Source organism: Gavia stellata, chromosome 3 (assembly GCF_030936135.1).
Source record: "Gavia stellata isolate bGavSte3 chromosome 3, bGavSte3.hap2, whole genome shotgun sequence".
Classification (NCBI taxonomy): domain Eukaryota; kingdom Metazoa; phylum Chordata; class Aves; order Gaviiformes; family Gaviidae; genus Gavia; species Gavia stellata.
Window position 1 is genome coordinate 44,056,276 of NC_082596.1, and position 22,056 is coordinate 44,078,331.

General features: G+C 38.4%; 1 protein-coding gene across 2 annotated transcripts in view; it reads left to right on the forward strand.

The window, feature by feature from the left end:
• Positions 1 to 22,056, forward strand: part of ATP6V1H (ATPase H+ transporting V1 subunit H) — a 51,519-nt gene that overhangs the window by 12,403 nt on the left and 17,060 nt on the right. For both annotated transcript variants that reach the window (XM_059836008.1, XM_059836009.1), the window contains exons 5-12: positions 3,921 to 4,034; positions 7,635 to 7,739; positions 8,805 to 8,858; positions 11,663 to 11,760; positions 13,237 to 13,429; positions 16,731 to 16,909; positions 17,716 to 17,841; positions 20,563 to 20,664. In XM_059836008.1, coding sequence (XP_059691991.1) covers positions 3,921 to 4,034; positions 7,635 to 7,739; positions 8,805 to 8,858; positions 11,663 to 11,760; positions 13,237 to 13,429; positions 16,731 to 16,909; positions 17,716 to 17,841; positions 20,563 to 20,664 — 971 coding nt within the window. The remainder of the gene's footprint in view (positions 1 to 3,920; positions 4,035 to 7,634; positions 7,740 to 8,804; positions 8,859 to 11,662; positions 11,761 to 13,236; positions 13,430 to 16,730; positions 16,910 to 17,715; positions 17,842 to 20,562; positions 20,665 to 22,056) is intronic.

The window sequence follows — 22,056 nt, forward strand, 5'->3', positions numbered from 1 at the left end:
GGGTTGGACTAGATGATCTCCAGAGGTCCCTTCCAACCTCTATCATTCTGTGATAATGTAATGGTTTAGGGCGTTGCCCTAGGAGGTGAACCATGTGAATTCTAATTCCAGCTCTGATTACTCGGTATTGTCAACAGGAAAGTTGAAAAGTATGAATCTCTCCACAGTATGTATAACATGGGGATTATGGTGTTCTTTCAGGTGCCTGTGTGCACATTAGAGCCCCAAGTGAGTGTGCTGACTGCTAGAATAATAGCCTGTGGTGGTGGTGACCGTTTATTCATGCCCATCTGCAGCTTTGTCACTCTAACCCTCTTCCTCTTTTCTTTTAGATTTACTTTTTCTCAAATGTGAAACAGACATCAAGAAGCAGGGAAGACAAAAGGGATCCTTACTGTCATTTCTTGATTAGGACACTTACTTGGGACTACCTTGTTTCGGTGTATACATTTGATGACAAACTTTGTCTTAGTGTGCAAGAACTCTCTGTTATCGCTACTTTTGTAGGGAATGGGTCTTGTTTTCTGTGAGAGATATATTGGTGGCCATAGAAGTAATCATTTCACTTGCTCTTCTTCGGAGCTTTTTGTGAGCTTTAGTAGGCCTTGTCGAAGCGCGCATAAGCAAAACGTTAGCACATAGCTTGTAGCTACAATACGCGATAGCTGGTATCATCTCCTGTGCTGTGGAATTAATACCCCACAGATAAAGGCTTTCACTGGCCCACTCTTGAACAATTGCATTGCATTAGTTCTAGCTGGTCACAGAAAGTAGTTTTGAGTAATCTCTTATTTGCCATATTGGTGCTGTCATTATGTGTCTAGATGAACACGTTTTCTTGACTTTATGGTCATGCACTGACATTTCTGTATTCAGGGCCTTACCCTGCCACAGAACTGGCGTGTGTGGAATTCTTAGTGTTAAACATAATGACTTTAAATTGTCCAGGCTTTATAGTGATACAGGAGAATAGAGGTGTTGGTGCATAGTATATATTTGCTTTTGTTTGAAATTGGATGCCTTTTTCACTTTAGAAATTCTGCTTCAGTGTCTGAAAGGCTGCACTGGCTTTTGCAATGCTCTGTGTGACTTCATTATTTGGGGATATCTTGCTGCTGGCAAAGAGGGCTTGTGTGCAGGCATCTGCATGGCATCATCCCAGGGCTTCCTAACCCTCTATGCCTCCACTAGGCAAGGCTGAAACAGGACTTCTATTTTCTTTCGGTTATGTTCAGATGGTAGAACATGCTGTCAGTGATGCCTTATGGACCCTTGGTTGCACATTTTCAAGGTGTAAGATTCTTGTCAGAAAGCAGCATATTGGCCATTGACTGTGTGACTGTGAGTTTAGTGCAAGGGCTCTGCAGACTGCATGGACAGAAGAATCCACAACAGTGGATATGAAGCTTCCTGTCTTTGCCCAAGTAGTCTTAATTCAGTACGTGCAAGTATTTTAAGCGAGAAATTGTTCAAGGACATGGCCTGTCATGGTGCCACTGACTCTTTCAGTAAAATTGTGTTGAGCAATGATGTTCACTGCAGTTGCATGAGATGAACAAATAGTATTTGAAAGCTTCCTTTGATAGCTGAAACTTCTAGAAACTATCATAGGTAACAGTACTCAGCTTTTGTCTATGTTGATAATGACTGTCTGTAGTTCTTCTATTATCTTTCTATGCTTTTCTTGTGAGGTTGTAAAAAATCATATTAACTGTTTTCAGCACACCAAAAGCCTACCTGGGTGTCTAGGATTGTTCCAGCAGTTCTACTTATGGGTTTATCGTTCTAAAAAAGATTTCCTTTGGAGGCTGTCAGAAGTGAAATTAATGTGGTGATTGCCTTATAAGAATACCACCATTCTGCTTATTTCTGAAGGTGGAGAGTGTTAGCATACTGGAATCCCTGAGGAAACACTTCTTATTCTATTCATATGATAAATACTTGGAACAATTTCTCTGGATTAGTGATCTTGTCACACTGCACAGTGTGTTACTTGTGATATCTTCTAAGAGCCTGGACTGTAGTTGGTACAGGTAGCAGTACCAGCCAAGTGAGCTTCATTATGCTCCTTCAGAAATCACAGATGCTAAATTATTCAACTGTTGATGGGAGAACTTCAGGAATTCCTTTTTATTGGTGTAGTCAGTAGCTGCCTAGGAAGGTGCAGCACTATGTATTTCAGGGCCATAGGCAGTTCTCCACTCCTTCCCTCCTGTCTTTACCCCACACCTTAACAGCAAACTAGACTAGTCTTCTGATTGACAGCATGTTGAAGTTATTGCAGCTTTTCTGCTTCCAGACCTGTCTGTCTCCTCCTTAGTTATGTTGTAAACTGAACTCGTCGAGCTAGTTATTTTTGATCTTTTTAGCTAGACTCTGTGTAGCACAAGTGTAGATGCTAACAGTGATTTATTTGATCGAACTGCCATTTTTCATCAAACTAGGCCTCACAGAGTGGAGACTATCCGCCAAGGCACTGTGTTCCTAAGATCTTATTTTTTTTATTTCATAGTTTGAACAACAAATTTTGAGAAGGTTTTTGAGTGCTTTTTAATACATGCCGTATAGAACATTAATCACTGTAAGGGTTATGACTGTCAAATAACTAGTGACATCTGACCTGCCCCAGTCAGTGATCAGGACAGCAATTTGCAGCCCATGTGGTGCAGTAACTTTGATACTTTCATTGAAGGGTTGCTTGCAACTCTGATGCTTAATAAGATGCCAGTGTTTGGATCATGGAAACGTTCAGGTTGTCTTGTGCTTAATGGATTGTATTCTAACAAGCAGGCTTGCCTGGCTGATTCTTGGTCCATAGAGTTAATAATAGGGTGCTGAACTGAGGGAGGAAAGCCATTCAGCTAGAGGAGTTTGAAAATTAAATACATTGGGTAGTGGAGACTGAGATACTGTTCTCATACGAGTTTCCCAATTACAGCATTTCAAACAGTTTTGCTTTCCTTGATAGGAGTCGTATACTTCATTGTAGTAGCTTGCCTTCAATGGGGAGACATCTCTTTAGAACGAAAACTTACTATCCGCCAGGCTAGAAAGCATATGGAAATGCAGGGGAAAAGCAAGAATCCAGGTATTTGATTTTCTGGAAGACTGTCTGTTCTGGGCTATTAGGAGATAGCAGAGCTCCTCTTTCTCCTTCAGGTTCACATGGCCTCTTCTCTGGTCTGCTTTAAGGAGAACCATAATGGGTGCTTTTCACAGTGATTATTAGGTGAAGTGCTTGAAGAAACTGTGCATGGTGCCCAGGTTCAGGTACTTGTGGTTTCTTGTGGTTCAGCGTAGAAGCCCTAGAGAACAGACTTCTGGTAACTTATGTCCTCTCCTAGGTATGCAGGTTGCCTGACATAACAGCTGAACCAGTTGCAGCCTCATGTGGGAGAGAAGAGCTTGCTTCCTATTGGAAGGAATGGATAGGCAGGACTAGCTTATGTCTCCAAAGTTTTACTTGTAGCACACGCAGCCAAGTTGAACAACAGGCTTTTGTGTGGAAGTAGCAATACACAGAAAACTCTGTAGGGACTTCATCTAATCAATTATGCTTGAGTAAAGAGTAGTGTTCCTCTGGAAAGTAACAGTATTTAGCTAGTCTCTCATTTCCCTCATTCTGCTTGCTTGATCAAAAGGATACATCCATTTTTACTCAAGCAGGTGTTGGAGTACTGAGATACAACTAGGGTTTCAAAGTTTGTTTCCGCCCTGCCCTAAATCTCTAACCTTAATGTTGGAGTGCTGAAATGCACGTTATCCACAAGTAACTGTCAAACTGAAAAATTGTCATAGGCTGAAAGCCCATACAGGATACACTCTGATAATGTATGCCAACATAATGAGGAGCAGATAACTGTGTTATGTTGAGTGCTTTTACAAGTCTCTCATCTCTTCCCCTCTCCCAATTTCTACAGGAGAATCATCAGCGTGTTTGTATCTTCTTTGATTACGCAAAACGTGGTAAAAACACTGCATGGTCCTATTTTCTGCCCATGTTGAATCGGCAAGATCTTTTCACTGTGCATATGGTAAGTTTTAAATGCACCTGTCTCTGAAGATGGTCGAGAAAAATGCTGGTTTTATTTTTCTTTAGGAGACTTTGGAGTTTGAAGCTAAACTGCTGCCTGGGCTGGAAGGTTTTCCTCTTGCAGTCTAGATGAGTCATTCTTAATACAAGCTTCACTTGACCACATTTTAGAAAAGTTACATTGTTTATTGACATTGTTTTTTCTGGGAGATTAGAGCAGGTTTTAAAGGCTCAGAAAAGCAAGGATTTCAGAATTAATTAAGCACAGTAAGACATAACTAGAAAAATAACTTCTGTCACAACTGCCAGTCAATACTCCTCATACTGTACAAATATCAGAATTTAAGTTCTCATCCTGTGAAAGGAAAATATCTTTACCTTTGTATTGGGTTTGCATGGCAAAGTTTTGGTTGCGGGGTGGCTTCTGTGAGAAGCTGCTGGAAGCTTCCCCTATGTCCAATAGAGCCAATGCAGCCGGCTCCAAGATGGACCTGCTGCTGGCCAAGGCTGAGCCAATCAGCGACAGGGGTGGCACCTCTGGGATAACATATTTAAGGGCGGGGGGAGCGGGGGAACCTCACAGCAATTACAGCAGCAGACAGAGGAGTGAGAATATGGGAGAGAAACAACCCCACAGACACCAAGGTCAGTGAAGAAGGAGGAGGTGCTCCAGGTGCTAGAGCAGATTCCCCTGCAGCCTGTGATGAAGACCATGGTGAGGCAGGCTGTCCTGCAGCCAATGGTGGTCCATGGTGGAGCAGATATCCACCTGCAGCCCATGGAGGAACCCATGCCAGAGCTCGTGGATGCCTGAAGGAGGCTGTGACCCCATGGAAATCTCACACTGGAGCAGGCTCCTGGCAGGTCCTGTGGACCCGTGGAGAGAGGAGCCCACGCTGGAGCAGGTTTGCTGGCAGGACTTGTGACCCTGTAGGGGACCCACGCTGGAGCAGTCTGTCCTGAAGGACTGTAGCCCATGGAAAGGACACATGCTGGAGAAGTTCATGGAGGACTGTTTCCCATGGGAGAGTCCCCACACTGGATCAGGGGAAGAGTGTGAGGAGTCCTCCCACTAAGGAGGAAGGAGTGGCAGAGACAATGTGTGATGAAATGACCGCAACCCCCATTCCCCGTCCCCCTGTGCTGCTGGTGGGGAGGAGGTAGAGAATTCGGGAGTAAAGTTAAGCCTGGGAAGAAGGGAGGGGTGGGGGGAAGGTGTTTTAAGATTTAGTTTTTATTACTCATTACCCTACTCTGATTTGATTGGCAATAAATTAAACTAATTTCCCCAAGCAGAGTCTGTTTTGCCTGTGATGGTAATTCCTGAATGATCTCCTTGTCCTTATCTTGACCCATGAGCCTTTCATTGTATTTTCTCTCCCCTGTCCAGCTGAGGAGGGGAGTGATAGAGTGGCTTTGGTGAGCACCTGGCATCCAGCCAGGGTCAACCCACCACAGCCTTGTGCATTGTATGGTATCTGCTGTTCTTTGAGCCACTGGGTGCTGCTGGTGTATATGGAGTAACTTTTCTGGAATTATTAATATTAATGTCCGTGGTGAGAACTGGCCATTTCATCTCAGCAGTCTTTTTTCCTTGTGGGGGAAAAAATATGGTTGTATTATTGTAAATTCCTAATGGAGACCATAGTTTCCACCAATAAAACTTGTATTAGGGCTTGAAGACAGAGGAAACTGCACAGCTGTGAATTGTTCTTCACTGCATATGTTTATGCTGGCATGGAAGAACCAAATTAGTGGCTCAAACTACAAAACTACATACCTGGCCTCTGTTATGCTGTGGTGGCAGTACTGGCATAAGGAATTCCAGGCAAGTCGTGCTGTTTGCCCTTAGGTGTGGCCAGTGCAATTGTATTTGGGGCTGTGCTGTGTTTTGAACAGTGAGCTGGCCTGTTTTCAAGAAAAATGTCAGGCTTGATTTTTTTTTTTTTTTAATCTAACTGAATCACTGCATGGCTGTGGAATCAAGTTACTTGGTGCAGCTGAAGGAGGAGGCTGTTGGCGTTTTTTTGTTGGTGTGGGTTTTTTGTTTTGTTATTTTTGGTGGTATTGCTGCTGAGGACACATCTTGCAAAACTGCAGTCTGAGCAAACTCGGACAATATTGACTTCTCAAGTGTGCAGGTAAAGTGTAATTTTTAGACCCTTGCAGTGCAAACTAATTAGTCTTCCTAGAATGGTGACTTTCAAATGTATAGTGTAGAAATTTCTATGCCTAGTATTTCTCTGCTCACAGATGTGTCATTCAGATGTTGTTTTCTTTAGATACTGCAAAAATACACAAATAATTTTACAAGTCACAGAGGACCTCATGTAATGTGAATCCACTTTAAAACACTAAGTTTGCTCCCTTATTGTGCCTTTTAGTACTCTTTGTGCATGTATTTTTTTTTTTTCTTAAAGCACATGAATCTTTTCAAAACAAAATTTTGGGCTTGTGTTGGTTTTGTTGTTTTTTCTTTTTTTTTTCTTTCCCCTCCTTACTATGCACTCTGGGAGACTTTTGCTGCCACATCATTGTATCTGCATAGACAGATAAAAATACTTGTTCTCCGTGTTCAGGCTGACAATCTGCTAGACATGAATGGTCTCTTATTCAGGGATCAGGTAGCAGTTTTAACTTGGGAGCATGGTAGGCTAGCGATCTAGTATCTCATGTTTTAAAGCTGAAGGGATTTTATAGGGTTACTTGGCTGCCTTCAGAAGTGGATTTGACGCATTTCAGTGTAGAGATCGTTGTTCCAGACTCACTCATAATCCCTCTAGAAGTCAGTGGTGGTGGGGCTGAATGTCTGAATGCAGTATAGTGGAAAGATGCCGAGAATATTCTCCTCTTGGTGTCATGGAGCTGTAGGCAGACAAACGAACCCCTGCTTCCATAGTTTCTTGCTTAGACTGCCTCTTTATGTATAAGATGGCTCAAATGTTTCTGCAAATAAGCTGCAGGCTGCAATGTAGAGTTACTTCAAACATAATTTGGAAAGGCTGGCATAGAAATATTCTCTTGTTATATGTATTCTTGCGCCATAAGCATCATGAAAATTCTTAACCTGGCTACATTTTCACTCCTCAACTTCATTCTTAAATTCTACCTTCCCTTTTGGTTTTCTGCTTTTCTTTTCCTGGGCTTGAAACTTCTCCCTTCTTGAAGATGACTTGCTTCAGTCTAAGTACAAAATAATACTTCGCAACCATTTGTGTTGGCATATGCTGTAGTTCCTTCAAGTAAACCTGCTCACGAGTGTGTTTAGGCCATTAAGTGGCTTACTGTTGATGGATTTCTGACTGTAATGGTGTCCTACAGCGGTAGCTCATTGATAGCTCCACTCCACCCCCTTCTGAGTTCTTTTTTGGTACCTTGTGAACTTCATCAGCTACAGGTATCTGATAACACTGTTACTAGAAAGTAGAAGCAGCAGAAAGCTGAAAAAAACAAAATTACTAGGTATGAAGAGTCTGCTACATAGAAAACAGATTTCTGCAAGGGGCTTTTACCTAAACTTGGTTTCCAGAGCTTATAGGACTTCTCACTGAATCGTGAAGTTGTTGCATTTGAAAAATCTGTTTATTGCATTCTTTTTCAGGCAGCAAGAATTATTGCCAAACTGGCTGCGTGGGGGAGGGAACTTATGGAAGGCAGTGACTTGAATTACTATTTCAACTGGATTAAAACACAGCTCAGTTCACAGGTAAAAAGCTACTTCTGTTTAAATGTTACAGTGACTTAGGAAACTTTTTTCCAACAATGTGAATATATAGATGTGCAAACAGGAGCTTTTTTTTGTTTTTTAAAAATGAAATTTTACTTTATTTTTAAAGCTAAATATCTTTTATTCAAACACATGCTTTTTAATTTAGTATCTAATATTTTCTACTCCAGTCCTTGCAATTTAAATTAAAAATAAAAAAATAAGGATTTTTGCCTTTTCTGTTGGTAAATGTTTATTTTCTTCTGGACTGAGGAAACATATGATGAGGGGTTTTTGCCTCCTTGTGTTGTTTTGTTTCTCGGAGCTTTTTGCTAGGAAGAAAAGTCACATGGCAGCAGGAAGTGAATATCAAAACTTTTTTCCAGTTTACTGTAGTACAAAGCTTTTATTTTTAGTCCTGACACTTGAAACTAAATAAATCCTGACTTATTTTGACAGTATTTGTATGCCATTAGCTCAGTATGAACTGCTGACTTCTCCTTCAAAAATTAATTGTTCTCTTTTGTATTAATTTGTGGAGATTTTCCCTTCAATCCTTATCAAAACCCAGTGATTTGTCATTCTGTTGTAGCAGAAGTGGATTCTGGAGAGCAGAGAAACATTCAGTAGGTTTAGTAGGGGTATGTTTTTTTTCATAGTTTTCCAGACTGGGCTTATTAAAAATGAGTTTTATTTTTACTCTGGAAGAATAATCTTATAGTTGAAATTTCCTTCAGAAAGATTCAAGAGAACAGTTTTCAAATTCTAAGATAAAGACAGATAAAAGTCTCATGAGTAAATCCACACTTAAATTAAAAAAGAAGAAAGAAAAAAAATTACATTTTCATATACCAGGATTGGCTCCAAGCATATTCTTCTAGACATGATGGTGTGTGTGGGAAACAAATACAATATATTATCATAATATATTGAGCAGAAAAAGTATCTAATAGGTTCTTAATCTTTTTATGACTAAAGCGATGGGAGAATTGAAAGAAACTTGGTAACAACTGTTCTCTGAGGGTAAAGGACAGTTCTGGTTTTAAACTTTTATTTTTTTGCTAGAAACTGCGTGGTACAGGCGGTCCTGTGGAAACAGGAGCAGTCTCCACAAGTGATGTGAGTATATCTTTGAAATCTATCGATTTGCTGTTTTGGCCAGGTGATAACCACTCCTCAGATTAAGGTGCAGAGGTGTTCTGGTGTCAGTAATAGAAAGTACTTGGAATCAGAACTGTATGACAACAGAGTACCAGGTGATGGCGCCAAGAAACAAAAGTATTTTTAAAACACTGGTTTCACAGAGAATGCTGGCAGTGGAAGTATGTATTTTACAAGTTGGTTTGGGTTGTTAAAAACGTAGATGTATCTAGCATCCTCTTTGTTTAAAACTTGAAAAAATTATATGCGATTAATTTAATATTTGAACAATAATGTCTGTTTAGCACTGAACTGTCTGACTTGTAGAAGTAACCTGAGACTAAGGAGCTTTTGACTCTTGTAATGTGCGGAGCTTAGAAAAGGCACATCAGATATTGAAGCTAACATTGTCCCTCAAACCTCTGTAGCATGAAATTACAAGAGTGCTTTCAAAGCTGTAAGCTTTTCATATGTAAATAGCCTGAATTCAGGGAAAAATGGATTGTCATTTTCTCATCAGTATTTATACTGAATTTCATGTAGCTATAATGGCGGTTGAGCTTGGAGATGAACTGTGGCAGTGTAGCAAAAGCAAGTGATCATCATAACGGATTTTCTATTTTGTTCTGGCACGAGGTGGTTTATCATAGCTTGTGAATGTGGCGTAGGATTCAGTTTGGTCTTCTGTTCCTTTTGCAACCTGAAAGTGTTCACAGATTTTCAGAAGTCCTAAATATGAACCTGGAATTTGTTTCTCTTCTAAATGTAGTCATAGCTTTAAAGCGTTAGCTTCCTGTAGAGAAAAACCTGACCAAGGTTTAAAATAGAAAAGATGAAAGACACTTACGCATGACCATGGATAGGGGGTAAAATTACAGCCTGAGCATGGAAGTTGAAGTATTTCATGTGCAGTTCTGTGTGCCATACCGTTAGGTTTTGTTAGGCTGACAGCCCTCTGTCGTATAGCCTTAAGAGTAGCTCTACAGCACGCAACACCACTTGTTACGGAGCTGTGAGCTCTTCTAAGTTGCTTAGAAATGCATATTCATTGCACTGTAGCACTACATGGTTGTACTGTACCACTGCAGGGTCCCAAAGCAGCAGAACTGGTAGTGCAAATATGTTCTAGGATAATTAAGTTGGGTAAGTATTGTCTTGACTTCATCAGTGTTCTGTTTTAGATCTAGCTTGTGCAGGATTTCCATACAGGTCCTGACTAATTTATTTCAGAGTAAATTAGAGATGCAGTTGTAACATTTTACACAGGCAATGAGGTCTAGGTTCTGTTATGAAATTTCAGTTATAATAGTGTTGGAAGAGAATGCTTTTATGACAGACTCTTTAAAGAGAAAACGCCAAGTTCAGTAGTACACAGGTTGGTCATGAGATAAATTAATACATTATTTGGGGCGGGAGGGCTGTCTGTGTGTTTATAGCTGTTTTATTTGCTTGGTGTGTGAGTGAATACCTACTCAGGGAAATGAATATTCTGTATGGTGATTTGGGCCTAGATGTTCAGACTCAGTTTTTACATAAAGGGCTTAATCTCTGATGAGAGACACAGATTGAATTAATCTTTAATTTTAATTTCTGCTCATTGTCTCTTGTCTTTTTCTCTTCATATGGGATTGCCTAACTTCTTTACTCCATTAAATGTTTGAAAGGTTTGACCTTGTATTATGTGAGTGATCTACCATAATACTTTCAAGACACTTAGTAAAGAAAAAGGTTTATAGGAAAACCCCCCTGACATTTTATCATCAGCATATCTGAGCATTAGTGAAGATAAATGCCAGAAATTGAGCAAGAAGAGAGAAAAAAAATGCTACTTCTGTTGTACCTTGGGATCTTTCTGTTGCTGTAATGGAAGGGACAATGTGTTGACAAAATCCATTTTTGAACTGCAGCCTGTCTTATGTGTTACTACAGAAAATGCATGCTTTTAGAGGTGAAAAGCTGTTTAATGATTCTGTCTTTGTGACTGTTCATATAGGAGTGTAAGTGAAAATAGAATTCGGTGGTGTATCTCTCAGTGTTTTCCTGATGGGAGAGTTTTAGTCTTACTATTCTTAGCACAGTATACTGTGCTAAGTTTTTAATGAAAAGAAGAAAAAATTAAAATGCAAAGCTAAACTTTGCGGATGATTTTGCATACTCGTTTTTCTAATGGTATTTTTTTGTATAAATATACATCTCATTATGATAAGCGTGGTACTTACTGTGTGGCACATGTGTAGGGAACAATACCATTGTAATGACACCACTGCTGTTTCGAGTTGGAGAATGGGAGTGGGAGGAACCTGAGCTCAACATTCCTTTTTCTACAATGACCACTAGCAAACTTCTTCAAGCTTGGTAACCAGTTTGCTGATTTATTTCCTAAAGTTTGCTCAATGGAATAACAATTGACTCTGTGGATGAAAGGGCTCTGGCAGTATAATAAAACAGAAGACAGCCTTCATTCATAGATGCTAAAAGAAGGCATGTTCAAGCGGGCTATAAAAATCTGTTACAGTAGTGTAAAATGGTATCACTTGCATAACACTTCTTTCCTATTCAAAACTCTTCTCCATTTATATTTTGCTTTTCACAATCTTTTCTTGTGAGATTTTTTTTTTTAAATAGGGGGATGTAAAGCATTATAGGAGTGAGCCAGTTTAACTCTGAAATGTTGCTGAAGAAATGCGTGTTGAAGTATGCCAGTAAAGCCTAGTTTGGAAAACTGAACTTCAGTGGTTACTACCTAACTCTTCTTACAAGAAGTGATGTGTTCTTTTCACCAGAGCTCCCAGTATGTACAATGTGTTGCTGGATGTCTGCAGCTGATGCTCAGGGTCAATGAATATCGCTTTGCGTGGGTAGAAGCAGATGGAGTAAATTGGTGAGCATTTATTTCAATTTATATGGATATACTTGCACTTACAATAGCACGTTCTCCAGTGACCTCTTTTGGAATAGAACTCTCTTACAAAAGACAGCTGCTCTTTTTGTTTTCAAGCATTAATACAGTCAAACAGACAAATTAAACTTGCAGATATAGGTACCAATGTGGGGGCTTTAATGCTACTTTACTCCTCATGAAGAACTGCTTAAATAAGTATCTGAAGGGGAATACAGCCATTTGTCTTTAGCTGAAGATGCTCTGTTTTTCATTTAATAGAACAAGGACTAATGAAATGAGTTTCTGCTAATCTTCCTTGTCTTTCAGTTTGGATTTGTTCAGTCTGAAAATATTAGTGAAAGGAGAAACATGTTCTAAAGCTAAGCTCATTTTTTTTCTTCCGTATGTGGCTTCAAGTAGGTCATTCTTGTATCCAGATTCTCTTCATAAATAGCTCTGCATGAGGCTAGGATGTTGTCACTCATCATATTTAAAAAATGCCTGTTTATACATAACTTTTGTGCCATGCGTGCCTCTATTGGGGATGGTGGCTATACGATTTGCACTTTAAGAGAAAATACCCTTGTACTTTGAAATGGAGAAAATTCAAAGTTGCCAGTGAAGTGAAAGTTCAAAAGATGTTCACGTGTGTCAAGATGACACTATTATAACAAACTTTTTCACCAGGGAAGCTGTTTAATAAACTATTAAAGCATTACAGTAAGCCTGCATTTCAACAAGTGTGAATTTTTCTTAATTTTGTAGCAATGATCTTGAAAATAGTTCATTGTTTTTTTCTTTTTAAATTGGGTTAGCTTTTTTGGAATGGACTTGTAAATTGCTTATTAAATTTTCAGAACTTCAGCTGAACAAAGCTTCTGCCTGATTTCTTCTTGGAGATCTTGTGGTATTATTTATTCTCTAGCAGTGCTTTGTATATCTGTGATGTGTTATAGATATAAGCTGTTTTCTGAGAACTCACTTGTTGAATAATGACTACTTCAGCTCATTTTGGACGCTCTTGTGGAGAGATACAATTAAGGAAACAAGTTCAATTTGTGCAGATTTTGTTCTGTCTGCTTACTCCTTCTCTTTCCTAACTCTGAAGGAGAAGCTATGTGTTTCTCTGTTTCTCCTAGAATGACAAATAATGCTCTAAACATGCCAGTAGAAAAAGAGTCTCAGTGAACCTGAAGATGGATACAGTACCACATCAGTTCACATGGGGAAAACTTCTTTATAGCTGTAAGGCTAAGGAGGAAATAACTATTATCTTTAAAAGATGGCTTTCTGAACAAGCTGCTTGTACAATGATAAATACTGGTGCAGGATACTGTGAAGCCTGTGTGTATTCATCTTCAGCAGCTCTTTCTAATAAGTTCCTGTTAACCATTTCTTCTAATGTTTCGGTGGGGAGCAGTACGATCTATTCAGTCGTTATTTAAAAATCACATGTATACTATGTTAATCTTTCAGTATCATGGGGGTCTTGAGCAACAAATGCGGCTTCCAGCTCCAGTATCAGATGATTTTCTGTGTGTGGCTGCTGGCATTTAGCCCTCAAATGTGTGAATATCTCCGTCGATATAATATTGTTCCAGTACTGTCCGATATTCTTCAGGAGTCTGTCAAAGAGAAAGTAACTAGAATCATCCTTGCAGCATTTCGGGTAAGTGTCTGTTGACTGCAATTGCACTGCAGTTCTCTCTCAAATGAGCAGATTTCAGATGTTTCTGATGCACAGCTGTTTCTGCTAGACCTTGTCAGTATCCTGGATTGAAAGCTTAGTTTTCCATCTTTTTTTTTTTTTGAGAGCTGAATTTTGCTGCAGGTAGTAGACATGAAATTACAGGTAATAGATGTCTGCTATTCAATGTTGTCTTAAAATAAGGTTGACTAAAAAAACCTACGTTAACATGGGCATTAGTGATTTCCCTTCTTCAGTTCAAGATTCTTTTTTTCTACTGGTACTAGTGTAAAAGAATGGAGTTGTTAATGCCTGATAAATTTTTCTTTATGAAGCTTTAATTAAAAAATACTATTTTAAACATGTATCTGTTTGTCCAGCTGACTGACTTGCAAATTATTTTTATCAGCTAGTCCAAAAATGTTTTCTTGGTGACTCTGTAGAGATGAATGAGGATATCTGTGTAAGAGTTATTAGTTGACTTACTGTGTCCACGTTACCTAAAAATCACTGGTCCTATTTAAGATAATTTGGAATAACTAAGCACCGAGGCTTGATGTTTTCGTTGAGAGCACCAATTTGTGTTCACGGGTGCTAATCGTGTATGTGCACGTAGTTTTATGTGCATGCTTGTCAAGTGTCTTGTATGTGATACAGGAGTGCTGTAAGAACTTGTAATCCTGTTCTAAAACAGGACTTGTATCCTGAATAGATGATGTAGATCTTGGAAACTATTTGTTTTCCTGGGTACTGATTGTGTTCCAGTAGTAGGTGTTACAGGTAAATTAGGATGGGGAGAGGGGAATTGTTGCTTACTGACTTGCTGATCAGCAATAACGAGCTGTGTAAAGGCGCTTACTCTCTGACTTAAATGGTCTCTCTAGCCAAAAGCATCTGCTACTTTGAAAAATTTGTGGATAAGGTAGATCATAAGAATGTGCTATTTATCCTGTTGGTCAGTGGCGCAAGGTATTTAGCAGGAGCTTTTCTTACTATGTAGACCTCTGTAGCTGTTCTAGTGTCCTTTAGGATTTTAAAGTTAGGATTAAGCGGGGATGTACAGCAAGGTAGCTTGAAAAAAAAAAAATATTGAGGGGCTCAGCAGTTTATATTCAACTTCTTCCAGTTCTGAGGTCTTAAAAAGTAGGAGAAATAATTGCTAGTTTTTAGATTTAGTGTGTTTTGCAAGAGGAGACAAAAATGAAGCCAAGTTCTTTTAATAAAGAAAGGCTAAAAAAGAATAAGATGGTTCTGTTACAGGCTTCGGGGAAATTAACCTAGCTGTTTTTTCTCCAACATTAAAGATTAGTGTTGGCATGAAAATGAGCTTATAAACTGGCAGCCAGGAACTAATAGATTAGAAATTAGAGATCAGAGCTGTGAGTTCTAAAGCAAAATTAAAATAGGTAGCAGAGGCAAAATAGCCCTTTTCCTCTGTGAGAGGCCACAGTATCAGTTTATGCAGAAAAAAAAAAGAAAAAGAATTGCATAAAGGACTATGTTTGATTCCCCAAATCATCCCTACTGCCTGTGCATTACTGAAGGTATGCCATGAGTCTTGACAACTTGTGTATGTCTTCTCTGCTACCCGATTTCTCCTAATTTGACCTGTTTCACCGCTTTGGCAAGTTAATTCCCTGAAGTATGTCATTGTAATATATATATATTTTTTTCTCTATAAAGCAACAGGTATTGGGTACTTCAGTCTACTTTGAATCAATTACTTTCTCTCTTTACCTGTTAAAATATCTTTTCGTAATTTTTCATACTCTTATTGTCTTTTATGTCTGCTTCCTACCTGTAACTCATTTTGTACCTTAAGATTTTTTTATCGCTGAGTATTTTACTGATGCATTCTGTTTATTCTTGTGTTCCTGTTTGTACTTTCCTAACATATCCTTTCAATTTCACTATAAAAAGCTTGAATATGTCACTATGGTATGAGATAGGTAATAATATTTGGACTAGCTTCCACATCTGCCTATAATTCTCTTAACTAGGAGTTCTTTGGAAACTTTATCTACCTGCTCCCTGAACTTGTTGAATTTTGTCTTTTAAGATTCATTATTTGTTCTTTTAAATCTAAGTAATTTAGCATTACTTTCTGTAGATTACCTTTTACTTCTTAGTGGTTTTTGCACATTAAAGCTAATTGTATATGGCCATTAAAAGCGGTAAAATTACTTATTTTCAATATGCAAGTTGTAACATTTATTTGCAGTGTTCTGCCTTACTAATATGATGTCTGATGGATTTGAAACCTTAAATGTAATGATTCTTTAACATGAATGAGAGTGGTGCAGTCAAATACCTTCTATATGATTTCATTGCTTATTTTTGGTAGACATTAAGGCTTATTTATATGAACACTTTTGGTTTGTTAAGGACTTTTGTCTTTTTATATGGAATTCCTGTTTTCAGCTTTATCAAAGTGCAGGTGGCTAGCTGTGATTGAACAACATAGTTTGAAGCTGATTAAATTGAGTAGAAATGTATTGAATAAATGACATTGGAACTTGACTATTACATTCTGTGCTTGTAATTCCAGTCTTACTAACAAGCTTCTATTTGAATAAAAATGTCTAATTGGAATATTCCCAAATTCAAAAGCAGCTGATCTAATCCACATGGTAACTCTTTCAGGTGGAAAGATGACTGCAGGGTCTTCTAGGTTGGTTTTTTTAAGGCTTTCCTGCTTTATGCTATTGTTGCACAGAAAGCTAAGATGATAATCCCAGATAAAAGTAGTTGTTTATGGCAGAGACTTTGGGATATAAGCCTGCCCTTTTTCTTTGAATAGCCTTTGTAGTCAGCCCGATTTGATGGGGAAAATGATTGAAGCAGGTGAATTAATACTTTCTAGTATTGAAGGTAGTATACCAGGTAGGAGGGAAAAAGGTCTAGGTGACCTAAATTTGAATGCAGTGGTGATTATGCTTTTCAGTACATATGGTTGCATTACTTCTACCTTGCAAGACAGGGCCTGTTTGTGTGGGTTTTTTTCCTTAAGTTCCTTTTCATCTGCTGTAGTGACAGATATGAATGCTCCTCCTGTGTAGTAAGGTCAATCCTAGGCAATTTATGCTGCTAAATGTTAAGTGTAAAGCAGCCACTGTGCGGTAGAGACATACTTCACTTATTCTGAGAGATTATTTCGGGAAGTGGTCAATTCTGTCACTTACTAAATTAAAAAGTGCCAATAAGAATTTCTTAAAAATACCACTTTGTTTCAAAATAGCCTGTTGTTAAAACAAACAAAATAACTAAATTTTTATTTTCCTAGAATCTGTTAGAGAAATCTACTGAGAGAGAAACTCGTCAAGAATATGCTCTTGCCATGATTCAGTGTAAAGTTTTAAAGCAGCTAGAGAATTTGGATCAGCAGAAATATGATGATGAAGACATAAGTGAAGATATCAAATTTCTACTGGACAAGCTTGGTGAGAGTGTGCAGGACCTTAGGTATGCTTTGCAGTGTGAACTTTTAAAAGATGCAATTACATGAACGTTGGTAAAATCTTTTTTCTTTTTTAAGGCTAAAAAATATACAGAATTATGATACGTAAGTGCTAGCTGATAAGGTGGAGTATACAGAGATGCTGGTTGTATATAAAAGTTTCCTATTCTAAGTGTGTATTTACAAGCTGAATAGAAAATAAATCTTCACTTTTAGATATGTGATGTTCATAACTGATGAATTGTTAAAGAACTTCAGAGGGAGTTTACAGGAGTTCTAGCCTAAGCCAAAGATGACCTGATCAGAATACACCTTGCTGTCCAGATTAACTCAAGTTTTTGCTAGTGTTTACCTAGTTCTTGTTCTTGTGCATAAATTGAACTGCATATTGCAGTTCATGTCAAAGGTTTAATTGAATGAAAGGCAAGGACTGGGATTCTTGGTTGGGGAAGTATAAACCTAGAAAACAGGCATAACAGCCAATTAAATTCCCAAATGCTGTGGTGTTGTGGCTTGGGTTTTTCTTCTTTTTTGTGTTTTTTTTTTTTTTTCCTTCAGGAATTGTGTTTTGGGGTGGATGGAGGGGTATGTTTGAAAACAAATTTTTCTCTTGCCTTTCATGCCTTTCCTTATTTTTAAAGTGTTGAACTGTGAGACAAGGAAGGGTTCTCATGCTCTGCAGAGACCTGACTTCCAAATGTGTCATAGCAAGTTGTGCTCTAGCTTTGTCTTTATAGGGACAGGCTTGGGCCTGTCAAACTCTGTTCATAGATGCTTAGCCAATATTTCATTTAGGTCTTTTGTGTTGCAGCTCCTTTGATGAGTACAGTTCTGAGCTTAAGTCAGGAAGACTGGAGTGGAGTCCTGTACACAAGTCTGAGAAGTTCTGGCGGGAGAACGCTGTAAGACTGAATGAGAAGAATTATGAACTACTCAAGTAAGTTTTCAAGTCTTGAATCACATAATTCTTTAATATTTTCTGTGTTTAACTGAACCTGTATCTAATACAGGTTTTACATTTCACCACCAGGTAATGTCTAGAATGAAAGCAAGTCAGAACATCTTGCTATTTTTAGAATGTAGGGTCCTTACTCATGTGTGGTCCATTTTGTTCAAAAGCAGAATTGTTTATTTGTTTTTACTGGTCAAAATGTATTGATGATGATGATAGAGGGAATATCTCTAGCTTAACTTTCATGCAGATTTGTGCAGTTGACTCTTTTAATGCTTTCATTTGAAAAACAGTTATACTAATTGATGCAATCAAAAAAGTTTTTACCATACCTTAGTCTTAGTTTTATGCTGTTGTTGATCTGAGTAATGAACTGCTGTCTCAAATACTTGGGAGTTGAAAGTTGTTGAAAATATGACTTGCTGCACTATGTTGCAGTCTGTCTATTTTGTCTTGAGACTGTTTGGTGTACATAGATTGTAAGATGAGCTTCAGCTTCACTTCATCTATCCTTTTGGAGTCAAGGACTTATTTGCTGGCTTCTCAAAAGATGTCTAGGTCTTAAATAGCTTGTAGGAGCTCTTAATTGTTTAACTGCATTGTCATTAACTGATAATACATGGTGTTCTTCCTGTTCAGTATTTGCTAATAAGTGCCAGACCTAACAGAAATCAGAAGGTCGAGTGGACCGTGTGAGATGTTAGAAGGCATGGCAGGAGCAAGCTGATCCTGAGCTTTATGTGCATTTCAGTCTGCCTGGAAACATCACCAAAAATGTCTGAAATTCCTCCTTGACGGCATACTGCTAAATATGTAGACTGAAAAATTTTAGATGCTGCCAACTGCAACATGAAGTTGATGTTGAGGCTTAATATTTCCTGTAGCAATTCCAATGTTTTGCTGTATTCATCTCTCCTGGTTCTGGGACTGTTAGGTAAATTTATTGTGCTTGTGCTGCCACAAAGACAGTGATCTACACTAATTCGTTTAAAAACAAAAAACAAAGACCAAAAAAACCCCAAAAACGAACCAAACAAAAAACCCACCAGAAAACCCCATCCCCCCAGTGTGGTGGGGAGATTCTTGCACTGCAGAACTTCTTTTGCATTGTAAGGCATTTGACAGACAATCCTTTCTTTGCTTCAAGCCACATCATTTTACTTTCCCTTATCTGCCAGCTTACTTATTTTCTAACTCTAATATGCTTAAGCTTACTGTTAAACTTACTTTTTTTTCTGCTTTCCGCCATTACTGACTTCTTAAGCAAGTGATGCTGGACTTGTATTTTATTCAACGATATTGTATGGATCTTCAGTGTCTTCTGATTAGTGTTATGGTTTGAGTTTCTGTTCCTACTTCTTGTCCAAATTAGGAGTTATTTTAAAATGGGAAGTGTTTCATTTGTCACTTTCTGGCCTCTAGGGAGGCAGTGGCTCTGGTAATTTAATTTTACCAGAATGTTCTTTTTTTAATTCCAATTGAATTTTTAACCTACCTACCTATTTCAACTTGTTACTAACTTTCTGTGATTAGAACATGTTTGTCATCTTACTAAGCCTAGATGAGTCTAATTTTCCAGTGATCTGTGTGTTTAACCTTTTAAACTTATTATTAGTGCCTAACCTTCATAGCTGTGTCGTTTTTCCCCCCCTCCTCATTACTGGCTAGAGAACAGTGTTACTGGTAGCTGTTTTTCACTAAAACTGATTAACCAACTTAATTAAAAAATGCAGACAATATTAACAGTTGAGAAACTGTTTTCGAATTCTAACACCTCTGTATTTCTGTGCATGCTATCAAAATAACTAATAATCTGAAATCGGAGTCAATTACAAGGTGTAGCTTTCATCATCTCAGTCTTTGAGTTAGGACAGAACTGATTTTTAGACCACAACAGTTGACTGAACGAGTGATGTTTCTGAGATAAAGTTTATGGTCTTGAACTGAGAGAAGTTCACAGTTGCACAGACCAAAGAACTCAGTGTGGTACTTTGTTCTCAACTGCTAGGATGCCTTTTTATTTTTAAATGACTCTGTATAACAGTGTTCGGCATAAAATTCTGCCCTTCTTGTCCTTCTATCCTGCATGAGCAAGGCTACTGTTGTCATGTGGGGGAAGGAATAGAGTTGGGGAAAGGCTGATAGATAGTAGGCTTGTCATACCCCCTTTCTGTGTCACAAGCAATGTGGCCTTACCACTTTCTGAATCTGTAGTCCAGGATCCTGAGTGCAGCAGCTGGGAACAGCATGCAAGTGTGACTGAGGTCTGTTGTATAACAGAAGCAGCAGCATCTCTTGGCCTTATGTAGGCTTTGTGTTTGTGTCTCACCTCTGTCCCAGTCTATAAATATTTGTGTGTTTGGTTAATACAGCTTACCTTGAACTATTGGTCTTCAAGCCAATGTATAAAGAAAGGAGATATTTTGTAAACCTTCATTATAGGTATTTGTAGATGAGGTTCATGAAACTCACTCTAGTGAATGCTTTTAATAATTCTGTTAATTAGGGCAGGATCTCCGTTTCTTTAAGCGCAACTGCACGTTTGGAAAAAGTTCTATTCTAGCTTTGCTGTAAAGCATCTTTATGGTTATCGGCTTTGACATTTTAAGTTATCAGTGATTTTAAAAAACAACAACAAAGAAAACCCAAAACAAAAAAAAACCCAACTGAAAACCTGGGACTTGATTGTTTCAAATCCTTTCCTAGAATCCTTACAAAACTTCTGGAGGTTTCTGATGACCCACAAGTGCTGGCTGTAGCTGCTCATGATGTGGGAGAATATGTACGACACTATCCCCGTGGGAAACGGTAAGAAAAATGCCAGTATGTTGTTACTCAAGAGACTAGCTGGAGTATATACTTTGCCTGTGGCTTTTTTGGTCATTTATATTAAAATATACTACATAGGGATTGCAGGTTATGCTTAAGTTTAATTCACTGATAAGGTGAGAAAACATGTTCATAGATCAGATGAGAAAACACAAACTACATCTTTGACTTAATGTATTTCAGGGTCTTTTAACAGTGAAGGGAACCTATGTCTAAAGAAGTCTTGAATAAGTTGTTTAGACTAAAGCAGAAGACATGCACCAGAATAAATTAGAAGAGCTACCAAGAATGTAATCAATATATCATTTTTACTCTCTATGACTACTGGACTATAATGATTTGACTCACAGTAGGGATGGACTATTTCAACAATGTTTAAGTGTGACTTAAGACTACTGAGACAAGATTTTTCTCACAAACAATTGCTATTGTAATTTCAGTGATGTTCGCACAGATTCAGTTATCATTCTTCTATTTTAGCGTGTTTTCTTTTAGCTACACAAATACATATAAAAGTGTTAATGTTTATTGTAAACCTGAATTCCTGTCAAAATATACAGACTGACATTGCTATATTTTCTTGCTTTGTTTTGTTTTAAGAACTTGTGAGCAAAGATGTTTGCTGAATAATTGCATCTCTAAGGTAAAGAGACCACTGAAGCAGAAGGGGGCCTTTGGTTTTTGCAGGAATCATGCTCATTGGTCACCCAAAGGGACATGTGACTTAATTTTTGTAGCCAAGAAGTGGTCTGTTTCTAATTTCTGCATCGGGTTTAATGGGGAAGATGAGAATGGTCTTCTGAGGTTGTTGGGAATTTCATGAACACATCTTGTGCAGACTGCTGTCTTAACAGTAATAGAATCACGAACAACAGACTGAAGCTTCATGCCATATATATGCTAGAAAGATTTGTTCACTCTGGAGCACTCACAGCCCTTGTAGTCTTGTGGGCAACTTGAAGATATTTTTAGATTATGGGAACAAATTAACTGTTTTCTAGGTCCACTAAGAAAGGTCAGAGGTGTTCAGCATGTACTATTTGTATTAGGCAGTGCTGTGTATTTGCTAATTAGCTCTTGTATCTTCCAAAAGAGATTTATGACAAATGGTATTTCGAGGGGGAGGCAAGATATCCTCCAATAAGGTGGAAACTCATACTGCTGCCTGCAAGTGGCAGAGCTGAAGGACTAACACTGGTTGCTCCTGCTTTGAGCTACCCTTTGTCTGAAACCATTCTGTTAGGCATTTACCATAATCTTTAAATAGCTTGCACACATCTACTCAAATGTGGCATAATGCTTGGGCTAGTATGGCCATGCAGTTGCTGGACCAAAGCGATGAAGTTGGATGAGTGGATAAACAGGACCTGT